Source organism: Rhinolophus sinicus, chromosome 12 (assembly GCF_057876585.1).
Source record: "Rhinolophus sinicus isolate RSI-liver-muscle chromosome 12, RSI-T2T, whole genome shotgun sequence".
NCBI lineage: Eukaryota > Metazoa > Chordata > Mammalia > Chiroptera > Rhinolophidae > Rhinolophus > Rhinolophus sinicus.
This window is the reverse complement of record NC_142512.1, coordinates 39,227,937-39,247,474: the sequence shown is the minus strand read 5'-3', so window position 1 is coordinate 39,247,474 and position 19,538 is coordinate 39,227,937. Positions and strand designations below refer to the sequence as shown.

The window sequence follows — 19,538 nt, the reverse complement described above, 5'->3', positions numbered from 1 at the left end:
ATCACTGGTGGCCTAGAGTGTTCCCACAGCCTCTGCTCTCGCCCCCTGCAATTCCAATATCTGAACCCCTCCCTCGCTGCCTTAGGATCCTTCACTCCTATCACCATCAAGATGAAGTCCAGCTCCTGAACTGGTCTTGACCTGAGCCCATCCCAGTCTCTACAGCCTCTCCTCTTCCACCATTCTAACCAAAAACTGAAATGGTTAAAACACCGAGGTGGTGACAGTTTTGATCACGTGAAGCTATTTATCACTTCTGCATCTCACCTGGCTAACTCTTTACCTTAGAGATTTAGCTGGGAAGAGGCACCTCTTCCAGGAAGCCTTCCGAAACCTGTCCCAGGCATGGTTCAATTCCTCTTCCCTGGACTCCCAAGGTCCATGCAAGACCCCGTTGCTGCCCTCCCCAAGTTGTATCCCAGTTGCCATCCTTGGTCAGTCTCCCGGGTGAAAGACAGGGCCTGACGCCTTGCAAAGCACACGTCAGTCCTGGATGACCAGACGCTACTGCAGTGGTTCTCAAGTGGGGGTGATTTTGCCCCCCAGCAGATATTTGACAGTGTCTGAAGACATAACTGGTGGTCACGGATGAGGGGAATGTGTAACTAGCTTCTAGTGAGCAGAGGCCTGGGACCTGCTATATATCCTACAATGCACAAGACGATGGCCTCTCTCTCAACAAAGAATTCCTGGGCCCAAAATGTCACTTGTGCCATGGTTGAGAAACTGCTCTCAGCAATGAAGTGTGAACCACTGTGGGCAATCTCAAGCCCTGAAGGGTCCCAACAGCAAAGTTACTACCCCAAGGGGGGCACTTTGTAAATGTAGGAGCCACTACTCTAGTTGTCACATGAGGGGGGACCCTGTTGGCATTTAGTGGACAGGGACTAGGAATGCCAAGAGGTCCACCCATAATAAAGAATTGTCGTGCTGACTTAAGAATGACCCGCTGGACATTTACCTAGTGAAAAAGCTCTTTATAATTTACCTGAGCCCAAAACCTGACTCTGTTTTCACATGTAAACCATTAAGGGTTTTGTTTGGGAATTTTTTTTGCATGGGTTTATTATACATTGTCAATTTTTATTTCAACATTCACCCATACTCTTTAACTTTTCTACACTTCATGTACAGCATGGCTTCTGACCTTCTTTTAAATTCAAATGTGTTCATTAAAAATAGAAGCAAGCTGGGGACTACGTCGTATTTCTGCCATGTGGTTGTGCCCAAGCATTTACATATTGAAATTCATAGTACTTTCCTTTCATTTCTCCTTTACAATACAATGTGATAGCATAGTGTGTAAGTATGTTATGTTAAATTTCATTTCAGATTCATAAAGAATGTGTGAGAAAATATTTATTAGAAGAGAGCCTCTGTCTGCTCGCGCACTCGTCTGGGCCAGGTGAGATAAACGAGGAACTGCTGCCACCTGGTGGCTGAAGTAGAAATGGCATGGAGTAGTAGAAATGAAATCCCAATGGAAGAAACCCCTTCCTGCCTAGGAATCTCTTCCTGCCCAGCCCTTCCCAAACACAGCCTCGGTGCTTGACGCTTCTTCTGGGGCTTCAGAATTCACAAAAGAGCCCTAGCTAAGAGGTGGGAGACCTCAGTACTGGTTCCCCATCTGCCACTAATTTGCTGTGTGACCTTGGACAAGGGCACTGCATTCTCTGGGCCTTGATGCGTAGTGTTAAGGAGTGGGCAAAATTGGTTTCTAAGGACCCTAGACAGCTGCCACACTCAAACCTCTCAACCAGGAACATCCAGGTTCTCCTGCAGTCTGTCCTCTGTGCCTCCTGCCATGGAGTGACCTTAAGGGTGGTCAGGGGAGGGCAGGGTCGTCCCTCTTGGAGGCAGAAGAATGATGGGCTGGCCTCCTAAGCTTCCATCCCAATTCCATGTTCTTGTAATGTGGCCATGAGCCCCTGACCCAGGCCCCCATGCCAACTGCCACTCCTGCCCTGAAGGTCAAGTCTGTGGTCCCTCCAAAAATAGAACTTCTCTGCTATTAAATGACCCTCAGATCCAACCTCTGGCTTCTCAAAGGCTAGGAACTCTTGAGAGCAGGGCTGGCTTCTTCCCTCAGACCGGATTCCCTGGAGGTAGGGGCCGTCTCTCCTCCCTCCCTTCCCCACCTCCAGACTGGAGCTCCCTCCTAGACCAAGGGCTTCCCAAGGGCAGGCCTGTCTCCTGCAACAGGGTCTCCGAAGACCCCAGCACAAGGCAGCCCTCAGTGCTCATAACTGACCCCCCATCCCCTACCCAGACACTGCGAGAAGGCGGTGAAGCAGCAAGGCTGAGGCATGTGTAGAATAAATATAACTTTATTCTTTATCCAGTAGATCTCAGTGGAAAGTCCAACAGTAACAGGTGCACCAGCGGGCTCTGGGGGGATGAGACCCCAACCCCGGGGCAAGTGGGGCAGGGCAGAGCCAGCTCCCCCAGTCCTGGGGGTGCAGGGGATCAGGGGAAGGGACCCCCTGTAGGCCCGTCCTGCGGGGCAAGAAGGGGGCAGAGGTGTAGGGTGGGTGGTGGGGGGCAGGTCAGAGAAATGGAGGAACTCAGGCCAAGCGTGTATTGGCCTTTCTGGTGTGTGTGTGTGTGTGTCTGTCTGGGGCCCTGTGGGTGGTGCTGGTGGCTGTGAGGCTGGAGGGCAGGGACAGCTCAGACCCTTGGCCAGCGCCTTCACAGTGGGGGCTGGAGGGCTGAGATCACGTGGGCCCTGCCACGGGGAAGCTCAGCCAAGGACAGAGCTGAGACACACACTTGTATGGTCTGAGGGGCCCCCCTTGCTTTGCTCTGACCTCTCGTGGTGGGCTCCCTCCTTCCAGGGGCTACCTGGCACTGTAACACCTAGTGGTTAGGCAAAGGGAGAAGAGGGGCTAGCTGCTTCCCCAGCACGGAGGAGGGGAGGGCAGGCCTCAGAAAGTTAGAACTTCACAGTTTTAAAGAGAAAACTGAGGAGAAAAAGGCTGGGGGGGGAAGAGGGCCAGGGGGACACAGGGACATGGAGAGAGAGTGGGAGCCCCTTTGAGCCACTGCCCTCCCCCAGGACCCACCCCCTCCAGCTCTGGATCCAGCTCCCCCCAATACACAGCACAGATTCCTTCAGCATAAATGTGCTTAAAATGAAAATTCTTATTAAAAAAATCAAAACCAAAAAAAAATTAAAATAAAAACAAAACCAGCGAGAATACCTGGGGGTTGGTAATGCAGGGTATGTACAGGGGGAACCCCCCCACCCCTGGCCCACCCCCTCTGTCACCAACCGAGGCAAGGGGGGGGTCCCCAACCGGGGGGCAATGGCTTGCAAGTTCTGAGGATGGGGGAGCCAGGTCCTGGCGTTTGCTGGTGATGATGTGGCAAGGTGGGCAGAGGGGTCTCTTGATGAACACAAGGCCCCCAGGCCCCATCCCGAGGCCCAGGACCAGGGGTCCTCATGCAGTTCATGACCTTGCCCCTGACGTCAGCCCAGGCTGCAGGAGTGGCAGTCCACAGCACCCAGGCCTCTGTCCAGACTCGCCACCTCCTCCCTGTCCCAGGAAGGGAGGACAGGTAGGGGGAAGGGCTGGCTGGGGTCACATGGTTGGTAGAAAGGCAGAGAAAAGCCAGGCGAGGGGCGAGGGCTGTGTCCACGGGGCACAGGCGGTCACGGGGAGTGAGTGGCCGGGCTGCTTCTGTTTGAGCTGGGGCTGAGGCTGGGGCTACAGCTGCCGGGCGGGGGGGCCAGGCCACCGCTGTCCCGCCCCCCACCCCCCGGCTGTCCACTCAGAGTGTCCAGGCCCTCTGAGTTCTCCAGCATTTCCTGGATAAGAGGTGGCATGGAGCCTGGGATCTCCATCTTCAGCGTGATCACCCGCTCCGCCCCTGCAGAAGAAGACGGGCGCAAGTCAGCACACGCACGCCCGATGCCCCCAGTCCAGCAAGGTCTGCAAGCAAGAGTGGCTGCAGGAGGGAGGGCGCTGCGGGCAGAAGCATCAGTACCGCGAACACAGCATCCATGGCACTGAACTGGGGCTCAGCTCTTTGACACCACCCAGCTCTCTTAAGTCCCCAAATCCAAGGGGCAGCAGGGAAAGTGGTTCTGAACTTGGGCTCTGGGGTCAGACCGCCTGGTTTGACTCTGGACCCCTCATATGTGTTGTGTGTTACGGCTTCTCCTGCCGACACCTCAAAACAACTACCCACCATCATGATCCCACTCCTCAGATGGGAAACTGATTCAGAGCTGTTAAGTGACCTGCTCAAGGACACACACCTGCACCATCTGGTTCCAGAGCCATACGCTTAACCACTATGCAAACGTGACACTGCCACCCTAGAGCTCACAGGCAGGTCACCTGGGCATGCTGGGGTCTCCGGGGGACCTTGGCCTACACACAGATGGGGATAGGCTGGGTCCTGATGAATGGGGTATTGTCATAGGCACAAAGACATGGGGTGTTGGCTCAGACGCAGGGGTCCTGGCACTGGGCATGAATAGTACATCCTGGGCCAGGTGTTGGGGCCCGGCCTTGGCAGGTACGTGGGGCCTCTCTCTCCAGATGTGGGAGCCTCACCCTTAGCACTGATGCTTCTCAGGTCCGTGATCTTCATCAGCATCTTGGGGAACATGTGGGGGCGGCTGGGCCTCCGTTTCCGCACATAGACCTTCAGCGCCTCGAGCAGCGGCTCCTGCAGCATGTCCACCCGGTCTGGCTGCTCCAGGTCCTGCCGGTCTGAGGAAGCAGAGGGATCCCCTGAGCAGCTGCATCCCCCGCCTTGGCCACTGGGGGGTGCGCCAGCCCAGGTCACAAGCTGGGCGTCTGTGCTCCTGGGGCCTCCCCATTCACTGGGGGGGAAGGAATACACTGTGTACTTGGGGAAAAGGCCCTCCTGGGAGGCTCTTAGTGTAAGCAAAGAGGAGCTGGGCACGGGGGTTGCCCAAATCCTGCCCTGACAGCCCAGTTCATGGGCATAGGACCCCTAAACACAAGCAGGGCCGACCTCAAGCAGAGGGAGGGTGCCCAGGCAGGTCTCCCACTCCAACCCATTTCCGACACCAGCACAAAACTGCAGGACTCCACACAGAAAAATGGTAAGAGCAGCCAACGTTTACTGGGTCTTACTCTGGACACACTGTGCCCCATTATACAGATATGCGGGGTCAGAGGAGTTCAGCAACCTGCTCAAGGTCACCGCTGGCCAGGATTTGCACCTGAGTGGTCTGACCCTCAAGCCCTTATTCTTAAGTGCCCTAGAAGGAAGGAGCACCACCCAGAAATGGGGAACCAGAGTGCAGGTCTCCACCACCATCCCCTGGCTGTGCGGCTCAGACCAGACCCTGCCCCGCTGGGACTTGGTTTCCCCTCCGGGAAGGGGCCTGACCAGGGCCACTGTCCCCTTCTGACCTGACGATCCCTGGGCACCACCACCCTGGGTCTGGCCACCGGACGCAGGCCCCTGCCCACCTCCACAGATGAGGCAGATGGCACTGAGGAGACCGGTCTCGGCATCGTCCATCTCCAGGGGCAGCAGCTGGTTGGCGAAGGCGAAGACGAGGTCCGTGAGGGGGCCGAAGCCAGCATTGTGCATCTGCGTCCGGTTCAGGGTCAGCCCGTCCGAGAAGGTCATGGTGTCCTGCTCGGGCGTGTACCTCGTACAGATCCGCAGGATCTGGGTGCAGGGAAGGTGAGAGTTCAGGGGCTCAGCCCCTCCCCCAGCATGGCCAGCACCAGCCTCTATCCCACAGGACCACCTGGCAGGCAGCCAGGCCAGTGCTGGCCCGCCAGAACCCCCTACAGTAATGACAACATTCTAAGTCTGCACCATCCAATGCAGCAGCCACCCGCCAGTGTGGCCACCGGACACTGAAAATGTGTTGGTGCAACTGAGGGACTGAATTAAGTTAATTGAAGTGTAAAGAGCTACACACAGAAGCGGCGACTGGACTGTGGCGATCTAGGTGACCCTGCCTCCATGCAGAGAATTTAGATTTCTCTAGCAACTAGAATTTCCAGGCGAGGACTACAGTTCCCAGGACAGGGTACACAACAGGAGCTTAATCAATGTGGGTCAGCTTCAGCTGTGATCCTGCCTCTTGCATCTGGGCATGCGGATGGGAGGCTGCCTGGAGACGGCACACTCTGTACCTCCTACCCCACCCCTACCCGGAAGTCACAGCCCAGGGTCGCCACCCTGGAGGTGGCCAAGAGTCCCCTGTGTCAGCGGAGGCTTTGGCAGTCCCCACTGCCGCAATCCTGCCTCCAGCCCAGCCCACCCTCTGGCCCCACCAAATGCCCTCAAGTCCCCTGAACCCAGCTGGACTTGTAACAGCAGAACCTCCACATCCTGTCCTAAGTTCGGGACGCCCTCTCCCATGCCCCTTCAAAAAACCCCTATATGCCACCTCTGGACATCCTCCCTGGGGCGCAGCAGCTGTGGCTCTCTCTTCTGCGTGGAGGAGAGGACAGCCCTCCCCCATCTTTAGCCAGCACTTATCACAGTTTGCAACTTCTGTTTACGTATCTGTTGCCTCCAAAAACAGGTTTTCAAGAGGGGATGGTTTTGTGTTCACCTCTGCTCCTGACACCCAGCTCAAGGCCTGGCCACACAGGGTCCCAGCTGAATCTTTATTACAGACTGAACAGATGGGAAGATGGCTGGTTGGATGGAAGGCTTAATGGAAAGATGGGGTGAGGGTAGATGGCTGTGTGTGTGGGTGAGGGGGTAAACCAGTGTACACCCAGGTGCTGAGTGGTCAAGTGGACACGTGGACACGTGGGGGAGAGAAGCGTGGATAATTGGGTGGGTGGGCACTCAGACAGGTCCATTCCAGACGGGTGTTTAGGAAGGTGGTCATGTGAGTGGCAGGACATCCTCCAAGGACATGGGGCAGTAGCCAGGTGGGCAGGGCGCAGACGCTCACCAGGATGTCCAGGCAGGCGGCCTTGAGAAGGGTGATCTGGTCGGCGATGGTGAGGGTGGTGAAGCCAGGCAGTTGCTTGGCAAACTCCACAGTCTTAATGATGCACTTGGTGGAAAGTTCACTGAACTTGTCCCAGAGGTCGATGTCCAGAGAGACGCGCTGTTCTGAGCTATTGTTCTGGGAGGGCAGGGGAGAGTCAGGGCCTTCTCCTCATGGTACTCCCCCTCGGCCTGGCTCCACCAGCCCCCCAGGCCTGCCCTATACCCGGCCTTCACTTCCTTGACGGGAGGCAGCAGCAGAAGGGAGAAGAGGGGGAGGGGAGGACGGGTAGCCCCAGGCAGGGGTGAGGAGGAGCCAGCCTGGCAGGAGGAGTGGGCTGCCCCCATCCTGGGCCTGTGGCACCGCGTGCACTGCGCCCGCCAGGTCAGGGGAAGCCGTACCGTAGTGTATTTGCCCAGCTGGCAGAGGGCAGGGAAGGTCTCCTGGTGCGCTTTGCGCACCTTCTCGATGAGCTCCCCCACCTCCGGGGTCAGTGTGTAGCTCTCTGAGCACTCAGGCTTGGGCACCTCCTTCTTCTTCTTGTTCCGGTCGTTCCTCACAGCTGTGGAGGGCAAGGCCAGTGGTTAGAGGGCAAGTGCGGGCAGACGTCCATCCCCAGCCTGAGCTTCTCCCTCCAGAGCTGCTGCACAGGTGGTCACCCGGCGGGCGCGCGCGCGCGCACACACACACACACACACACACACACACACACACACACACACACGAGTGCACAGACAACATTGATTGAGCCAGCCCTCTATGCCCACCTGATTCACGTGCCAAGTCCTGCCACAGGGCCCTGGGGCCACAGCACCAGCCCACTGTGCCCTGTACTCCCACGCACCTCCTCCAGCCCACACTGCGTACACAGGGAAAGGCAGAGTGCAGGAGTGTCCCACCTCTATGCTCGGCGTCCTGCCCCCGACTCCCTCTGCTTCCAGGAAGGACCTGCTCCTGCCTCCAATGGCCCCCAGGCCTCCTGGCAGCAGTTTCCCCTGGGGTCCCTGGGATTGCCTCAAGGAAGCAGCTTCTCTCCTTGGGCAGGCAGGCAAGGAGTAGGGCTCCCCAGCCTGAGAGTGGGGGGCCAGGCGGGAGACTCTCTCGACCCATTAGCTGGGGGAGCTGACAAATCACCGGGGGCTGAGCAGCACACACCACTCGGCTTTAAAGAAGCGATGGGGTCGTTACCAGCCGATTATCCCAGACACACAATCACTCACAGGGCCAGTGGTGGTGGCTGCTGACGCTGGAGGAAGAGAGGGTGGGGGTGGGGACCTGGGGAGGGGGCAGCGGGTGGGGGGGGAGCTGGCATAATTTGGAGATCACTCATGTCGATTCTGCAAATTCAATAAAGTGCAAGGGAGAGGCGGGAGAGGGAGAGGGAGAGTGGGGGGATAATTTGGGAAGAGAAAATTGCAGCTGTGACAAGACGTTTATCATTCGGAAGCTTTAATTCTATTGAAATGGCAGCTGCTCAGCTCAGGGGCACAGAGCAGCCGGAGAGAGGAGGGAGGGAAAGGGGGAGATGGCGGTGGGAGGGAGAGGGGGTCCCCACCCTGGTCCTTCTGCACTGGAAAGCTCCGGGAGCTGAAGGTGGAAGAAGCAAAGGGCGGAGGAGATGCTGGGCCCTAAAGGTCCCAAGTTGTCACCCACTCTGCAGCATGGAGCCACCACTTCTTAGGCTCCTGACAAGGCAGCCCCTGCCTCCTGTGGCAAAGGTGGCAGGGACACGCAGGGCCCCTCTACTCCTATCTGGGGCTCCTTGGTCCCCCAGATCCCCTCCCCATTTCCTTCTTCCATTGCCCTCCCTACAAAGGGCTAGGGGGTCCTGCTGCCCCCTCCCCCACCCCATCCCCCAAGGCTCAGGCTCCATGGCAACGGCCACGCAGACAAGGAGGCGTCTGTCAGCGTCATTTATCTCTGACATCATCAATCACCGGTCACCACGGCAACACCCATGATTCAACACAAGAGGGTCTCCCTGTCCAGCCCTCCCTTCCTCCTTCCATCAGGCTTCAGCTGAGCCCAAACTGGAAACCCCCATCCCTCTGGGATCTGAGAAATCCCAATTCTCTCTTCCAACTCCAGGGCCCAGGCTTCACTAGACAATGGCTTTCAGATCCCTGTGCCAGCCGCACCCTCCCCCCAACACACACACACACACACACACACACACACACACACACACACACCAACCAGCACCCTCAGTGCAGGCCCTCCCGTAAGATGCAAAATCCACAGGGACCCTGGGATGCCTCTGAGCTCTGTCCCAAAGCCAAGCAGGGTCTGGAAGCGAGCGAGCCCAGAGCAGACACATGCACACGTGTGCGAGCACACACAGCCGGCCACGTGCAAACTGGAATGGCTGTCTGCATATGGACACACGGCCGGCTCGATGCACAGACGGAGAGAGCCTTGCAGCTCTCCACGAACTGTCCGTAACCACGAGCCTGCACACCGTACCAGCTGTGCAAGGTCACGTCCACGTACACAGATCCACACAGCCCTGCTCCCCTGGCCTGTAGGAGCACCTCAGGCCCTGCCTCGTGTGTGGCGCGGCCAGTGGCCCCTGGCACTCACACTCCTTGGACATGCCCACTTCGAAGCACTTCTGCAGGCGGCAGTACTGGCAGCGGTTGCGGGTCACCTTGTTGATGATGCAGTTCTTGTCCCGGTGACACGTGTACACCATGTTCTTCTGGATGCTGCGGCGGAAGAAGCCCTGCGTGTGGAGGGGAGGGAGTCAGGGCAGCCACACCCACAGTGCGCGCCACACCAGCCTGCGGCCCCGGCCAGTGGGACAGAGGGCCAGGCCACTGCTGCCCCCAAGCCTGTGGCCATCACCTACCTGAGCGAGCCAGGTAAGATGGGAGAATGGCCCACCTACAAGGATACCCCCAGAACCCCAATACCTGCCTCTACACTGCAGGTAGGCGGGGGTCTTCCCCCAGCCCATACCCACAGACACTGCTTCTCCTCTCCTTGGGAAAAAGGACATCAGGGCTGCCAGTGAGTCAGGAAGAGGGGGAGATGGCGCTAGACGGGAGGGAGGCACAGCTCTGCAGCCCACGGCCCTGGGCGCAGAAGGCAAGCAGGAAGAGGCCGTGGAAGGACACACAGACTGGCCAGAGGGATGGAGACGCACACACTTTCAGGAACAAGCAACGAGACATATATTCTCCAATATAGATAGGCACAGACTGATCACAGGTGGACCAGATGGGTCAGAGGCTCCACACCAGGGCTAACCAGACAGACAGATCAGGGACAGACCAGGAACAACCAGACAGGACAGGCAGACACACAGTCTGAGGTTTCTGCTTTGCCCTTGATCTTTGCCTCACACCTGGGAACAGCTCCTCCAGGCTGAGGGGCAGCCTGGAAGCCCCAATCTCTGAGGAAGAAACTGGTCCAGAGGCTCAGGCCTTAGGACAGGAGAAGGAGAGGCCATGCCCACCTGGGAAGGCAGCAACCACATCTGTACCCTGGAGCCTAACATGGGCACAGGGAAATCCCGCCAGACACTGGGGAGCCCACAGCCTGGACACCTGAAGGAGAGGCCAAGGCAAGGCGCCTGCTCCTACCTGCCTCCCGCCAGGCTGCCATGGCGAGGTTCAGGCAGGGCCATTGGGGGCAGGCCTCCTGGGTCCCAAGCCAAGAGCCAGTCAGGAGCCAGCTCACCATGGTAACCTGGGCAGCGGTGGCAGAGTAAGCCTATGCCCTGCCAGCTGGAGGATGAAGACAGGGAAAGGAGCTTAGGCAGGAGAGGACCTGTGGTTTGAGGGACCCCTGCTCATCTATGGCAGGGAGGTCCTCTCCTCCTACAAGGCTGCTGCCATCTTCTGCACAGGAACAAGCATAGCAGCTTCAGGGATACCCCCCACCCCCAACACGCTCCCAGGACATGGCAGTGGGGACTTCCCATTTATCTAATCCAGACTGTCCTTCCCAAGGACCCGACTCACCTTGCAGCCCTCACAGGCGCTGACCCCATAGTGGTAGCCTGAGGATTTGTCTTGACAGACAAAGCAAGGCTTGTAGATGCGGGGGAGGGGAGGCGGCGAGGGAGGGCTGGGCACTATCTCTTCGGAACTGCTGCTCTGGGTCTCAATGGCTGGAGAGAAGAGGGAGGGAGGGGTGGTTAGAGACCCAGGTCACCATCCTTAACACCAGGCCCGCCCTGCCACATGATCTCTTCCAGGAGCCTCTCCCAGCCTCACCACAGCTGCCAGGATTCAAACTCCGGGCCAGGGACAGGCTCAGGAAAGCTGGGACTCCTCAGCCAGACTTGCAGAATGAGGCTGCCAATGAAGCCATCAACACCCCAACTCTCCTATCTACTTCCCCAGGACCCCACCTTCAAAGATCAGAAAGATCAGATGATAAACCATCAGATTTGTATGTGGACATGCCTATACCTGGTAGGTAGGGTGGGAGTCAGCCCGGTTCTAAAGCCCGAGCCCCTGGGCAGCCAGGCCCCACCCCACCTCCTACCCCCAGAGTTAGGAAGGAGTTAAGGCCTCTGAGGAGGGAGGGAAGAAGAGGACACAAGCTGGGGGTAGAGGAAACTGGGGTCAACAGGATATTCAAAGCCGGCCACTCCCCCACCCCCTCAGCTTCCGCTCCCCCCTTCCCTCTCTGCCTGCAGCCACAGCCCCTCCTACACCCAAACAATCCCCTGGCCTGGGACTCAAGGCAGGGTGTGCAAAGAAGAGTTACAAATGTTGAGCAAAGCAGGCGGGGACGCCCTGATAAGCAGGGGGACGCCCCCCCCCAGACAGGGAGAAGAGTCCCTATGGGCCCCGGAAGCCCCTTGCTTTGGGTACCCAGTCTGGGGGGAGCAGCATGACAAAGGGGGTCTGTTCCCATCAATGGTCGGTCTGTCTGGCCTCAATACTATGTCCGGGTTACTATCCCCCTCCCCTCTTGTTCTTCAGCTCCAAGAGGGCAGCGAGGAGGGATGACCCAGCCAGCAGGGCAGCCCCCACTCGCCAAACCCTCCCCAGTGCCTGGCCCCATGCCCATCACCACAGGCAGAGCAGGGCTGGGCTGGGTGGAGGCGTCTGTGCCCAAAGCCTGGGCTGCTGGAGGTGAACTGTGCTAGATGGAGACCTGTGACCAAGGCAATCCCACATTCCCAAGGAGCCACCCAACACCTTCCTGAGGCCCTTGCTAAGTCCACTTGTCCAAAGCCAAGGAGGGTTCAGAATGCCTCCCAGGTAGGTAGATCCCTACCGCTTCCCACACCCCAGAATCCTACCTATTGTCACCCCAAACTCCAACACACGAGGTTCTCTGGCCCAAGCACCTTACAGCTATGAGTCTCATGGCCCCAAAGTCCAGGCACAGAGAAAAGCAGCACCTGGACACAGGGCTGGCTGCACGCTACCACCCTCCCCGCTCACCTGCAGACACACCAGGCGGGTACTGACAGGGAACCAGACCAACAACCTTAGCAGGGCTTCCCTGGCTCTCAGTAGCGCCTGGGCACCACTCTCCTGGTCAGCCTGGCTGACCAGCACTGCGATGGCCCCACATCCCCTTGCCTGTCCAGAGCCTGGCCCACCGCAAAGGAAGAGTGGATGTCCACCCCCCCACCACCCCAGTCCACAGACTCTTCACTGACCCCACCCTCCCAGCCCTCTGCTCCTTACCCCAACACCAACCGCCCCGGGCCTGGTTTCCCCCCACCTCACTCTGGGGCGGGGAGGGGGGCAGACAAGCAAATCAGACAGGCGAGAGGCCTGAGAACAGCTGCTGGGGGGGGCAGGGTTAGGGGCCTGGGTGAGGCCAGGAGGCAGAGGGGTGAGCTACAAAGGAGCCCTTTGTTGTGCTAACTTTTTCCAAGACGTTAAAGGAGTAACAATAGACAATCCAGACTGGTGGGGGGGTGTCAAGGACACGGAGGTATGGGGGGGGCCATGGCCTAGAATCTCAGTCAGCATTCCAACAAGCAGAGGATGGAGGTACTGAGGTACCCCCACCACCCCCCATCAGCCCTTTGCCCTGGGCCGGCCTCCCCAAGGCCCACCTCTAAAATGGACCAGACTGGAGGTGGAGAAAGGAGAGGGGGAGCTTTGGGGTACAGAGTGGGGTGCAGGGCATGGGAAGACCCACAGGATTTCATGATGATGGACAGACAGCAGTAAAGCCAGAGACAAGACTAGCAGGGCAAAGCCCGGTAGAAATTGGGAGCTCAGGCAAAGTCCAGAGGATGTTTATGGAACTGAAATTCAGAATGTGCTTTTAAAAATATTTTTCTTAGGATGGGGGACTGAGCTGAGGTGGGCTACAGTTTGGGCTGGGTGCATCCTCCTGTCCACCTACGGACAGCAGCTGGCTGCCTTTGAAGCTCTAGCACAGTTTATACCCCTCCTCCAGCACAACCCCACCTGTCATCCAGGTCACAGAGCTGAGGTTTGTTTCCCTGTGTGCCCTTTGAACTCAGCGCCCTGGCCCAAGTCCCCACCTCCTCAGGCCGCCAGTTAGCAGCCTGGGAAGGTGAGGGGCAGTCTGGACCCTCGTGGCCTCTGTAAGCGTTAAGGACACAGCTTTAACTCTGCCCACACAATCCCCGGGGGAAGGACTGCCGCCCTGGCCCCTCCCCGCTCACCGCCTCCCCCAGAGGCCCCAGCCCACAAATCTCTCCTCTTCCTGCAGAAGGACTAAGCTGGAGAAGCACCACACCTTCTCAGCTCAAAGTTCCAGAGCTCAGCGCCGGGCTGGCAGCGGCCCAGAAAGCCAGGGTCCCCTCCCAACGGTCCGCGCTGCCAGGGTGCCCTTCCCCCCTGTTCCCCTCCGGGCGCGCAGGAGGCGCAGAGCGCTCCGGATTCCCCACGCCCCAGAGCCGTTCGCAGGCTCGCACAAGGGGCCGGTTTCCTGGAGGAGATCGGCAGGAAATCAGCCGGGCCCCTGGCCAGCGGCTCCCCTCCCAATCCAGCTGGCGCCCGCTCCTCCGCAGCTCCCCTTGCAGCCCCTGGGGAGGGCTGGGAAGGGGGCGCAGGGCCCTTGGTACCGCCCTTCCTCCTCTCGAGGGAGGGTGGGGGTGGCTCGGGTGCCGCAGGGCGGAAGAAGGCCCCTGGCCCAGCAGCTGCCGATAAGCATCTATCCCCCTTCCCCCACTACGGGGGCCACGTGCTTCACATTCTTGGACGTCTGGGAGCGGGCGGAGGCGTGAGCAGCGGAGATTGGTGGGGGACAGACGGGGAACCACATCCTGTGTACCCCTTGTCCTCTAGTGCCCCCAAATGGGGGCTCTGGGGAAGGAGGCAATGTCCCCGGGGCCCTGCAGGAGGAGAAGGTCTCCTACAGCCGTCCTACTGTCTCTTCCCACCTTTGGCGGAGGAGGCAGACTGGAGCAGAGAACTCCTGCTAGGGGGCTGGAGGAACCCTGTCACCAGAGGACCTCCACAAATACCAAGTGGCCCTTCTAAGGCAGTGGTAGTGACCTCGTGAACTCTAGACAGGGTCTAGTCACCACCTCCAGTCTCCAAGTCCTTCCAGGGCCTCCAAACACCCCTCCCACAGCCTGGGGTGCTGAGCCCACTGACACCCCACAGACATATACACACACCTACATGGCATGCTGGACCAGGGGTCCAGGCCTGGAGCTCTGCCCCACCCCAGAAAGGGTGTGGGGGACAGACTTCCACTTCCGTCACCTGCCTCACCAAATCCTCCACCTGCCAGACTCCACACTCCTCTTCCTTCCCTTTCAGTTGAAGAGCTGAGCTGTCCCCAAGGGCAAAGGAAGAGACAGGGCAGGAGCCCAAGGTCTCCCATCCCTGCTTCACCCCCAGTCCTCTAGAAAAGGCAGTCCAGGTGGCGGAGGGGGTGACCCTAGCAGCCTTGCCCCAATTATCCACTTGGGGGGCACACGTTTCCTTCAGCTCTGGAAGGATGGAAGGGTCATACCTCACACCTCTCCCTTTTTGCCAAAGTGAACCCACGCTCACACCGTCCCTTCCAGTTTGCAGCCTCTCAGCCATCAGCCCCGGAGGCAAAGGTCAGGGGGCAGGACAAAAGCAAAGGCTGGAGTTAAGGTGGCTATGGGAGAGGCAGAGGTAGGTGTCTCTGTCTCTCCTCCGTGAGCAAAGGGGCCGCGGGTTGCCCTTCAACCCTCTCCAATCTGCCAGGCCCCCAGAGACCCACTCCACCCCTCCTCCCTAGCAGGCAGGAGGGAGGCAGCAGGTCTGGGAGGGTGGGAGAAGCTCCTGGGAAAAGTTGAGCCCTGAGGGGGGTAGGAAGAAACCCCAGCAGCGTTAACAAAAACACCCCCAAGCAGAGGGCCAGCTCTTTCCCATCCAGGTACATGACAGGCACAGCTGGGTATAAACACACCCAGAAGTATACCCCAAACACTCACAGCTCCCACAGTGGACAGAGCCCATCCCTGCCAGCGGAGCCTGAATCCAGACAGGGCACAGTGAGAAGAGGAGGTGAGCAGGATGCCAGGACTCCAGGGTTCTCATCAGCGCCCCTCTTAGGGAAGGGGCAGCCCAGTACCTGCCCCTACCCCAAGTGCACACAGGGTAACAAAAGGACACCGCTGGGTGGGAAGGGAATGTATCCATTTCCACAGTAACTCCAGACGCACAAAAAACACACTCATCCCCCAGCAAACAAACCAGGTTAGGAGTAGGGGGAGGAGGATTCTTTGCACCAAAGCAGCTCTCCCCTCCATTCCCAGGACTGGTGCCTCAAAGATGCCAGCCAAGTGTCTGAGGCCAGGACCACAGTCAGATGGACAGGTGCCCCTTCCCAAGATGGAAGGAACGCTGAGGTGTCTAATGAAGTTGCCCCTTCCTGCCACACCCCACTGCCAACACCCAAGACGTCCATTGCTCCCCTGACACCCACTCAAATGACGCAAGGGCTGGGATCTGGGGAGGAGGCCCCTCCTCCTAGGGGCAGACATGCCCACAAATAGGACCTTTCCCCCACCCTCCAGGGTGGGAGAAAGGACCATTCTGCTGTGAAGCTATTGGATTCCAAGCAAGAAGATACAAAGTGGGGCAAGGGGCTTCATTCCTCCTCCAGTGGAAGACATGAACAAATGTTTCCTGGAGGAAGGAACCCCCAAAGTTCCTCAGCCCTAATATAACAGAAATAGCGCCCAGGGTTACTCGGGGAGTCCAATTGCCCAGCAAGGACACCCAGGTTTCAGCAAGAGAAACAAGGGAAAGTGAAGGGTAGAAACAAGACCTGCCCCCCCCCCCCAGGCCCGCATCCCCGGAAGCCCCACCGCCCACCCCCAATCCCTACAATAGGAGAGGAGCGGCGGGTACCTACAGTGATTTGAGCCATTCCAAAGGGGAGTCCGGAGCGGAGTAGAATAGGGACCCGGGGCTGGGAGCCCCTTCTCCGGGAGCAAACAGGCCCGGTTCTGGTTATAAAAATCCACCACCAGGAACGGGTTGGGGCTGGGAGTGAGCCCCCCCACTTCCACACTCTCGTACATCTTCCCCGCGAAGACAAGAGGTCCGGGCGGGGAAGTCCTGCGCACCGCCTCCCTCACTCAGCCGATGGCGCCATCCAGAGAGTGCAGCTGGGGGCGAGGGGCACGTCCCCTCGCCCCGACTGGCAACCTGGGCAGGGGGCTGCCCTCTGCCCAAAGTTCCGTGTCTAAGTCAGCCCGCCGCTCTACCAGTCCCAGGTGGAAGCAGGGAAGTTGTGTGCGCTGGGAAGAGGGTCCCTCGGCTCCCCGCGGGAACGCCCGGCTGAGACCTGGGAACTCGGCGGCTTCACCTCGAGGGGGCTCCCGTCTCGAGTCTCATGGTGTCCAAGGCAGAGTCCCGCGGCTCCCCAAGTGCGCCGGCCGGGGGCGGGATCAGCATGGACGCGGGGCAGGCGGGGGGGGGGGGGGGGGGGGGGGCGGTCACGGAGCACTTCCTTCTCCACGCCGGGGCTCCTGGGCTTCTCCTGGTCGAGGAGTCCGGGTGGGGGTGGGGACCCCGCGCGGCCCCGCCTCCACCAGGCCAGCCGCTGGGGCTCCGGTGGTGCGCGCCGCTGCACCCCACCCCCAGTCCGCGCCCCGCTCCCCTGCGGTCCCACCCCCTTTTCTCCGCCCAGTCGCGTCCAGGCACCGCCCCTGGCTTAACTCTTTCCCGGTTGGCCTGGCTGCAGCGGACGAAACACCGGGACTGAGGCTGAGAGGCTGCATTTGATGAGCGAGTAGGGAGAGGCTGGGGAGGGGAAGGAGAGAAGAGGGGACTGAAGGGAAAAGGCACTAGAGGAGGAGTACGCCTTGTACAGACCGAGGCCGGTACGGGGAGAGGAGGGGGCTGCGCTCAGAGGTGAGGACGGAAACGGGGCGGGCGTCTCCCCCATCCCAGTTCCGGCTCCCAGCCTCCCCCGTGCTTTGGTCAGTCCCGGACCCAGCGAAGCCACGGCGGGGGAGGTGACGGTGCGGGGAGGGGGGTGGTCCCGGTGTCCTCCCCTAACACACACCCCCACCCAGCCCGGGCCTCATTTGCCTAATGCAATGCGGCTGAACTCTCCCTGAACTCGCCTGGAGGCGCCTCACCTCCGGGTGACCCACCCACCGTTGCCCGTGACATCACTCGCTCGCCAGCCCGCCCGTGGAGCTAGCCCGGACCCCCTCCCCAGCCGAGCCCGGCCAGCTTCCCCCAAGACGCGGGAGGTGAAGGGCGTGCGTTTGGACAAGTGTTAGCGCCGTGGACGCAGCGTGCCGAGTGTGACACTGTGCAACTCCGGAGCTGTGTCGGATTGAGACACCCGGCTTGTGTCATTGTCTGTGACATCATGTGTGACACCAGCCGCCTGCAGTCCGCCGGAACCCGAGGCGGCAGCGCGGGTGCTTCTGCACAGAAGCGCGCAGAGGGGGCTCTCCTTTGCTCGGCGTGCTTCCGGCGAGCAAAGCCCCGCCCAGGGTGTCTCCCAGCCGCGGAACTAGGATTGCCCCCGTCCCCCCCCCCCCCCAGCTCAGCCCTAGAGAAATCAAACGAGGAGCTGGTGCCTTCCAGCTGATCACTTCCTCCTGGAAGCCCCTGGGATGCCTGTTCCATTGGAAGAAAGGCATAGGTTGGGTCGGTCCGTGAAGGAGGGGACGCTCCTGGAGGAGGTGGTATCCCATAAATAGCTCTGACCCTGCAGCAGAGCTCCCTCCAAAAAAAGATAGTTTACATGCTTCCCAAGGGTATTCTAGAAGCCAGGTTCTTAACATATATTGTCATTTAATTATCCTAGCAACTCCAAAAGAAAAGCAGGCATTATTCCTATCTTACAAATTAATTGAGGTGGCAACAATGCTAAGTGGGTTGTCTAAGATCACATTGCTAATAAAGGGTAGAGAGAACTTTCTGTCGCCAAAGCCCAAATTCCTACCATGCCCGGCCAATTCAAGAAAAAATATTTTCTGAGTACCTCCTATGTGGATACCCTGGTGAGCCTGCCCTTGCAGACCTTATGGGGCAATAGCCATTAAGCAAATAATCACAAACTTCATATATATATTGTGTGTGTGATATATATATATATATATATATATATATATATATATATATATATATATATGTATGTATACAATTGCAAACTGAAATAATTGTATTATGACACAAGTATAGTGTGTTTTGAAAGACAATTAATGTAGGTACCTAATTTTAGTTTGAAGGGTCAGGGAAGACCTCAAAGCAGAGACCTACGTAGGTAAAGAGTAAGAAGCAAGCCTGTGCAAAGGTCCTGGGATTACAGAAGTTGGTAAGTTCATTCAAGGAACTGACAGAGGATTAGGCACAAAATTCAAGAGAAAACGAGGCACAAGAACAGGGTGGAGAGGTGGGCTAAGGCCAGACCAGGTGGGCTTGTTGACCTCAGTAAGACTTTTGGATTTTATCCTAAATGCAAGGAGAAGCCACAGGAAAATTCCAAGCAAAGGAGAGGCAAGAATCCAATTTACAGTATTATAAGCTCTTTCTATCAGCTGTTTAAAGAATGGACTGTAGGAGGGTAAGAGAGACCAATTAGAAGCTACTGCAACAGCCCAGGCAGCAGACAATGGTAGTGCAGTCTAGGAAACGCAGTGATCATGGACAGAGGAAGGTAGATTCTTGAGACGTGCTTAAGGTAGAATACATGGGGGTGGAGTGGGAAAGGAAATAGCAAAGAGGACTTCAGAGTGTGGCTTGTGCAACAGCAAAGTTCCTCAGACTAAAAAGTAGCGAAGTCTACTGGGCTGGTGGACAGGTGGGTGTGGGGCTCCAAAGTGAGGTCTCACTTAAGTGAGGTCTGGGTTGCAGATGGAATGCTGGGGTCTGAGGTCTGAAGGCAAATGCTGGCCGTGGATGAGATTGCTTGGGAAGAGGGCAGATGCTTCCACAGCCCTTTGTATCTCTCCTCCCAAATGACATAGCTCCTGGGTACCAGTTATGCACTAGGCTCTGTGTTCACAGCTGCAAACACAGGTACTAAGGGATCTAAGACTGTCTCTGCCATCAAAGACATGGGATGGGGAAAACATCTCCCAAATGATTACAGCTCACTCCAAGTACTTCATTTAGAGACGAATGTTGTAAGAGAAAAAACAAGGACCCACAGGCATTCAAAGGAGAGTGGGAGAGTGTAGTGAGTT

General features: G+C 58.2%; 1 protein-coding gene across 7 annotated transcripts in view; it reads right to left on the bottom strand.

Annotated features, from left to right (window-relative positions):
- Window positions 1–2,311: 2,311 nt before the first annotated feature.
- RARA (retinoic acid receptor alpha) overlaps window positions 2,312–19,538 on the bottom strand; it is a 44,007-nt gene continuing 26,780 nt past the window's right edge. For 4 of the 7 annotated variants that reach the window (XM_019747719.3, XM_088802245.1, XM_019747718.3 and 1 more), the window contains exons 3-9: window positions 10,915–11,063; window positions 9,530–9,671; window positions 7,351–7,511; window positions 6,911–7,087; window positions 5,454–5,658; window positions 4,563–4,721; window positions 2,312–3,870 (exon numbers count right to left, since the gene is read on the bottom strand). In XM_019747719.3, the coding sequence (XP_019603278.1) occupies window positions 3,653–3,870; window positions 4,563–4,721; window positions 5,454–5,658; window positions 6,911–7,087; window positions 7,351–7,511; window positions 9,530–9,671; window positions 10,915–11,063 (1,211 nt within the window). In that variant the 3' untranslated portion in view covers window positions 2,312–3,652. Of the gene's footprint in view, window positions 3,871–4,562; window positions 4,722–5,453; window positions 5,659–6,910; window positions 7,088–7,350; window positions 7,512–9,529; window positions 9,672–10,914; window positions 11,064–11,169; window positions 11,306–14,526; window positions 16,073–16,240; window positions 16,867–19,538 lie in introns of those variants that run through there. The other 3 variants (XM_019747721.3, XM_088802246.1, XM_074319468.2) reach the window with 3 other exon arrangements.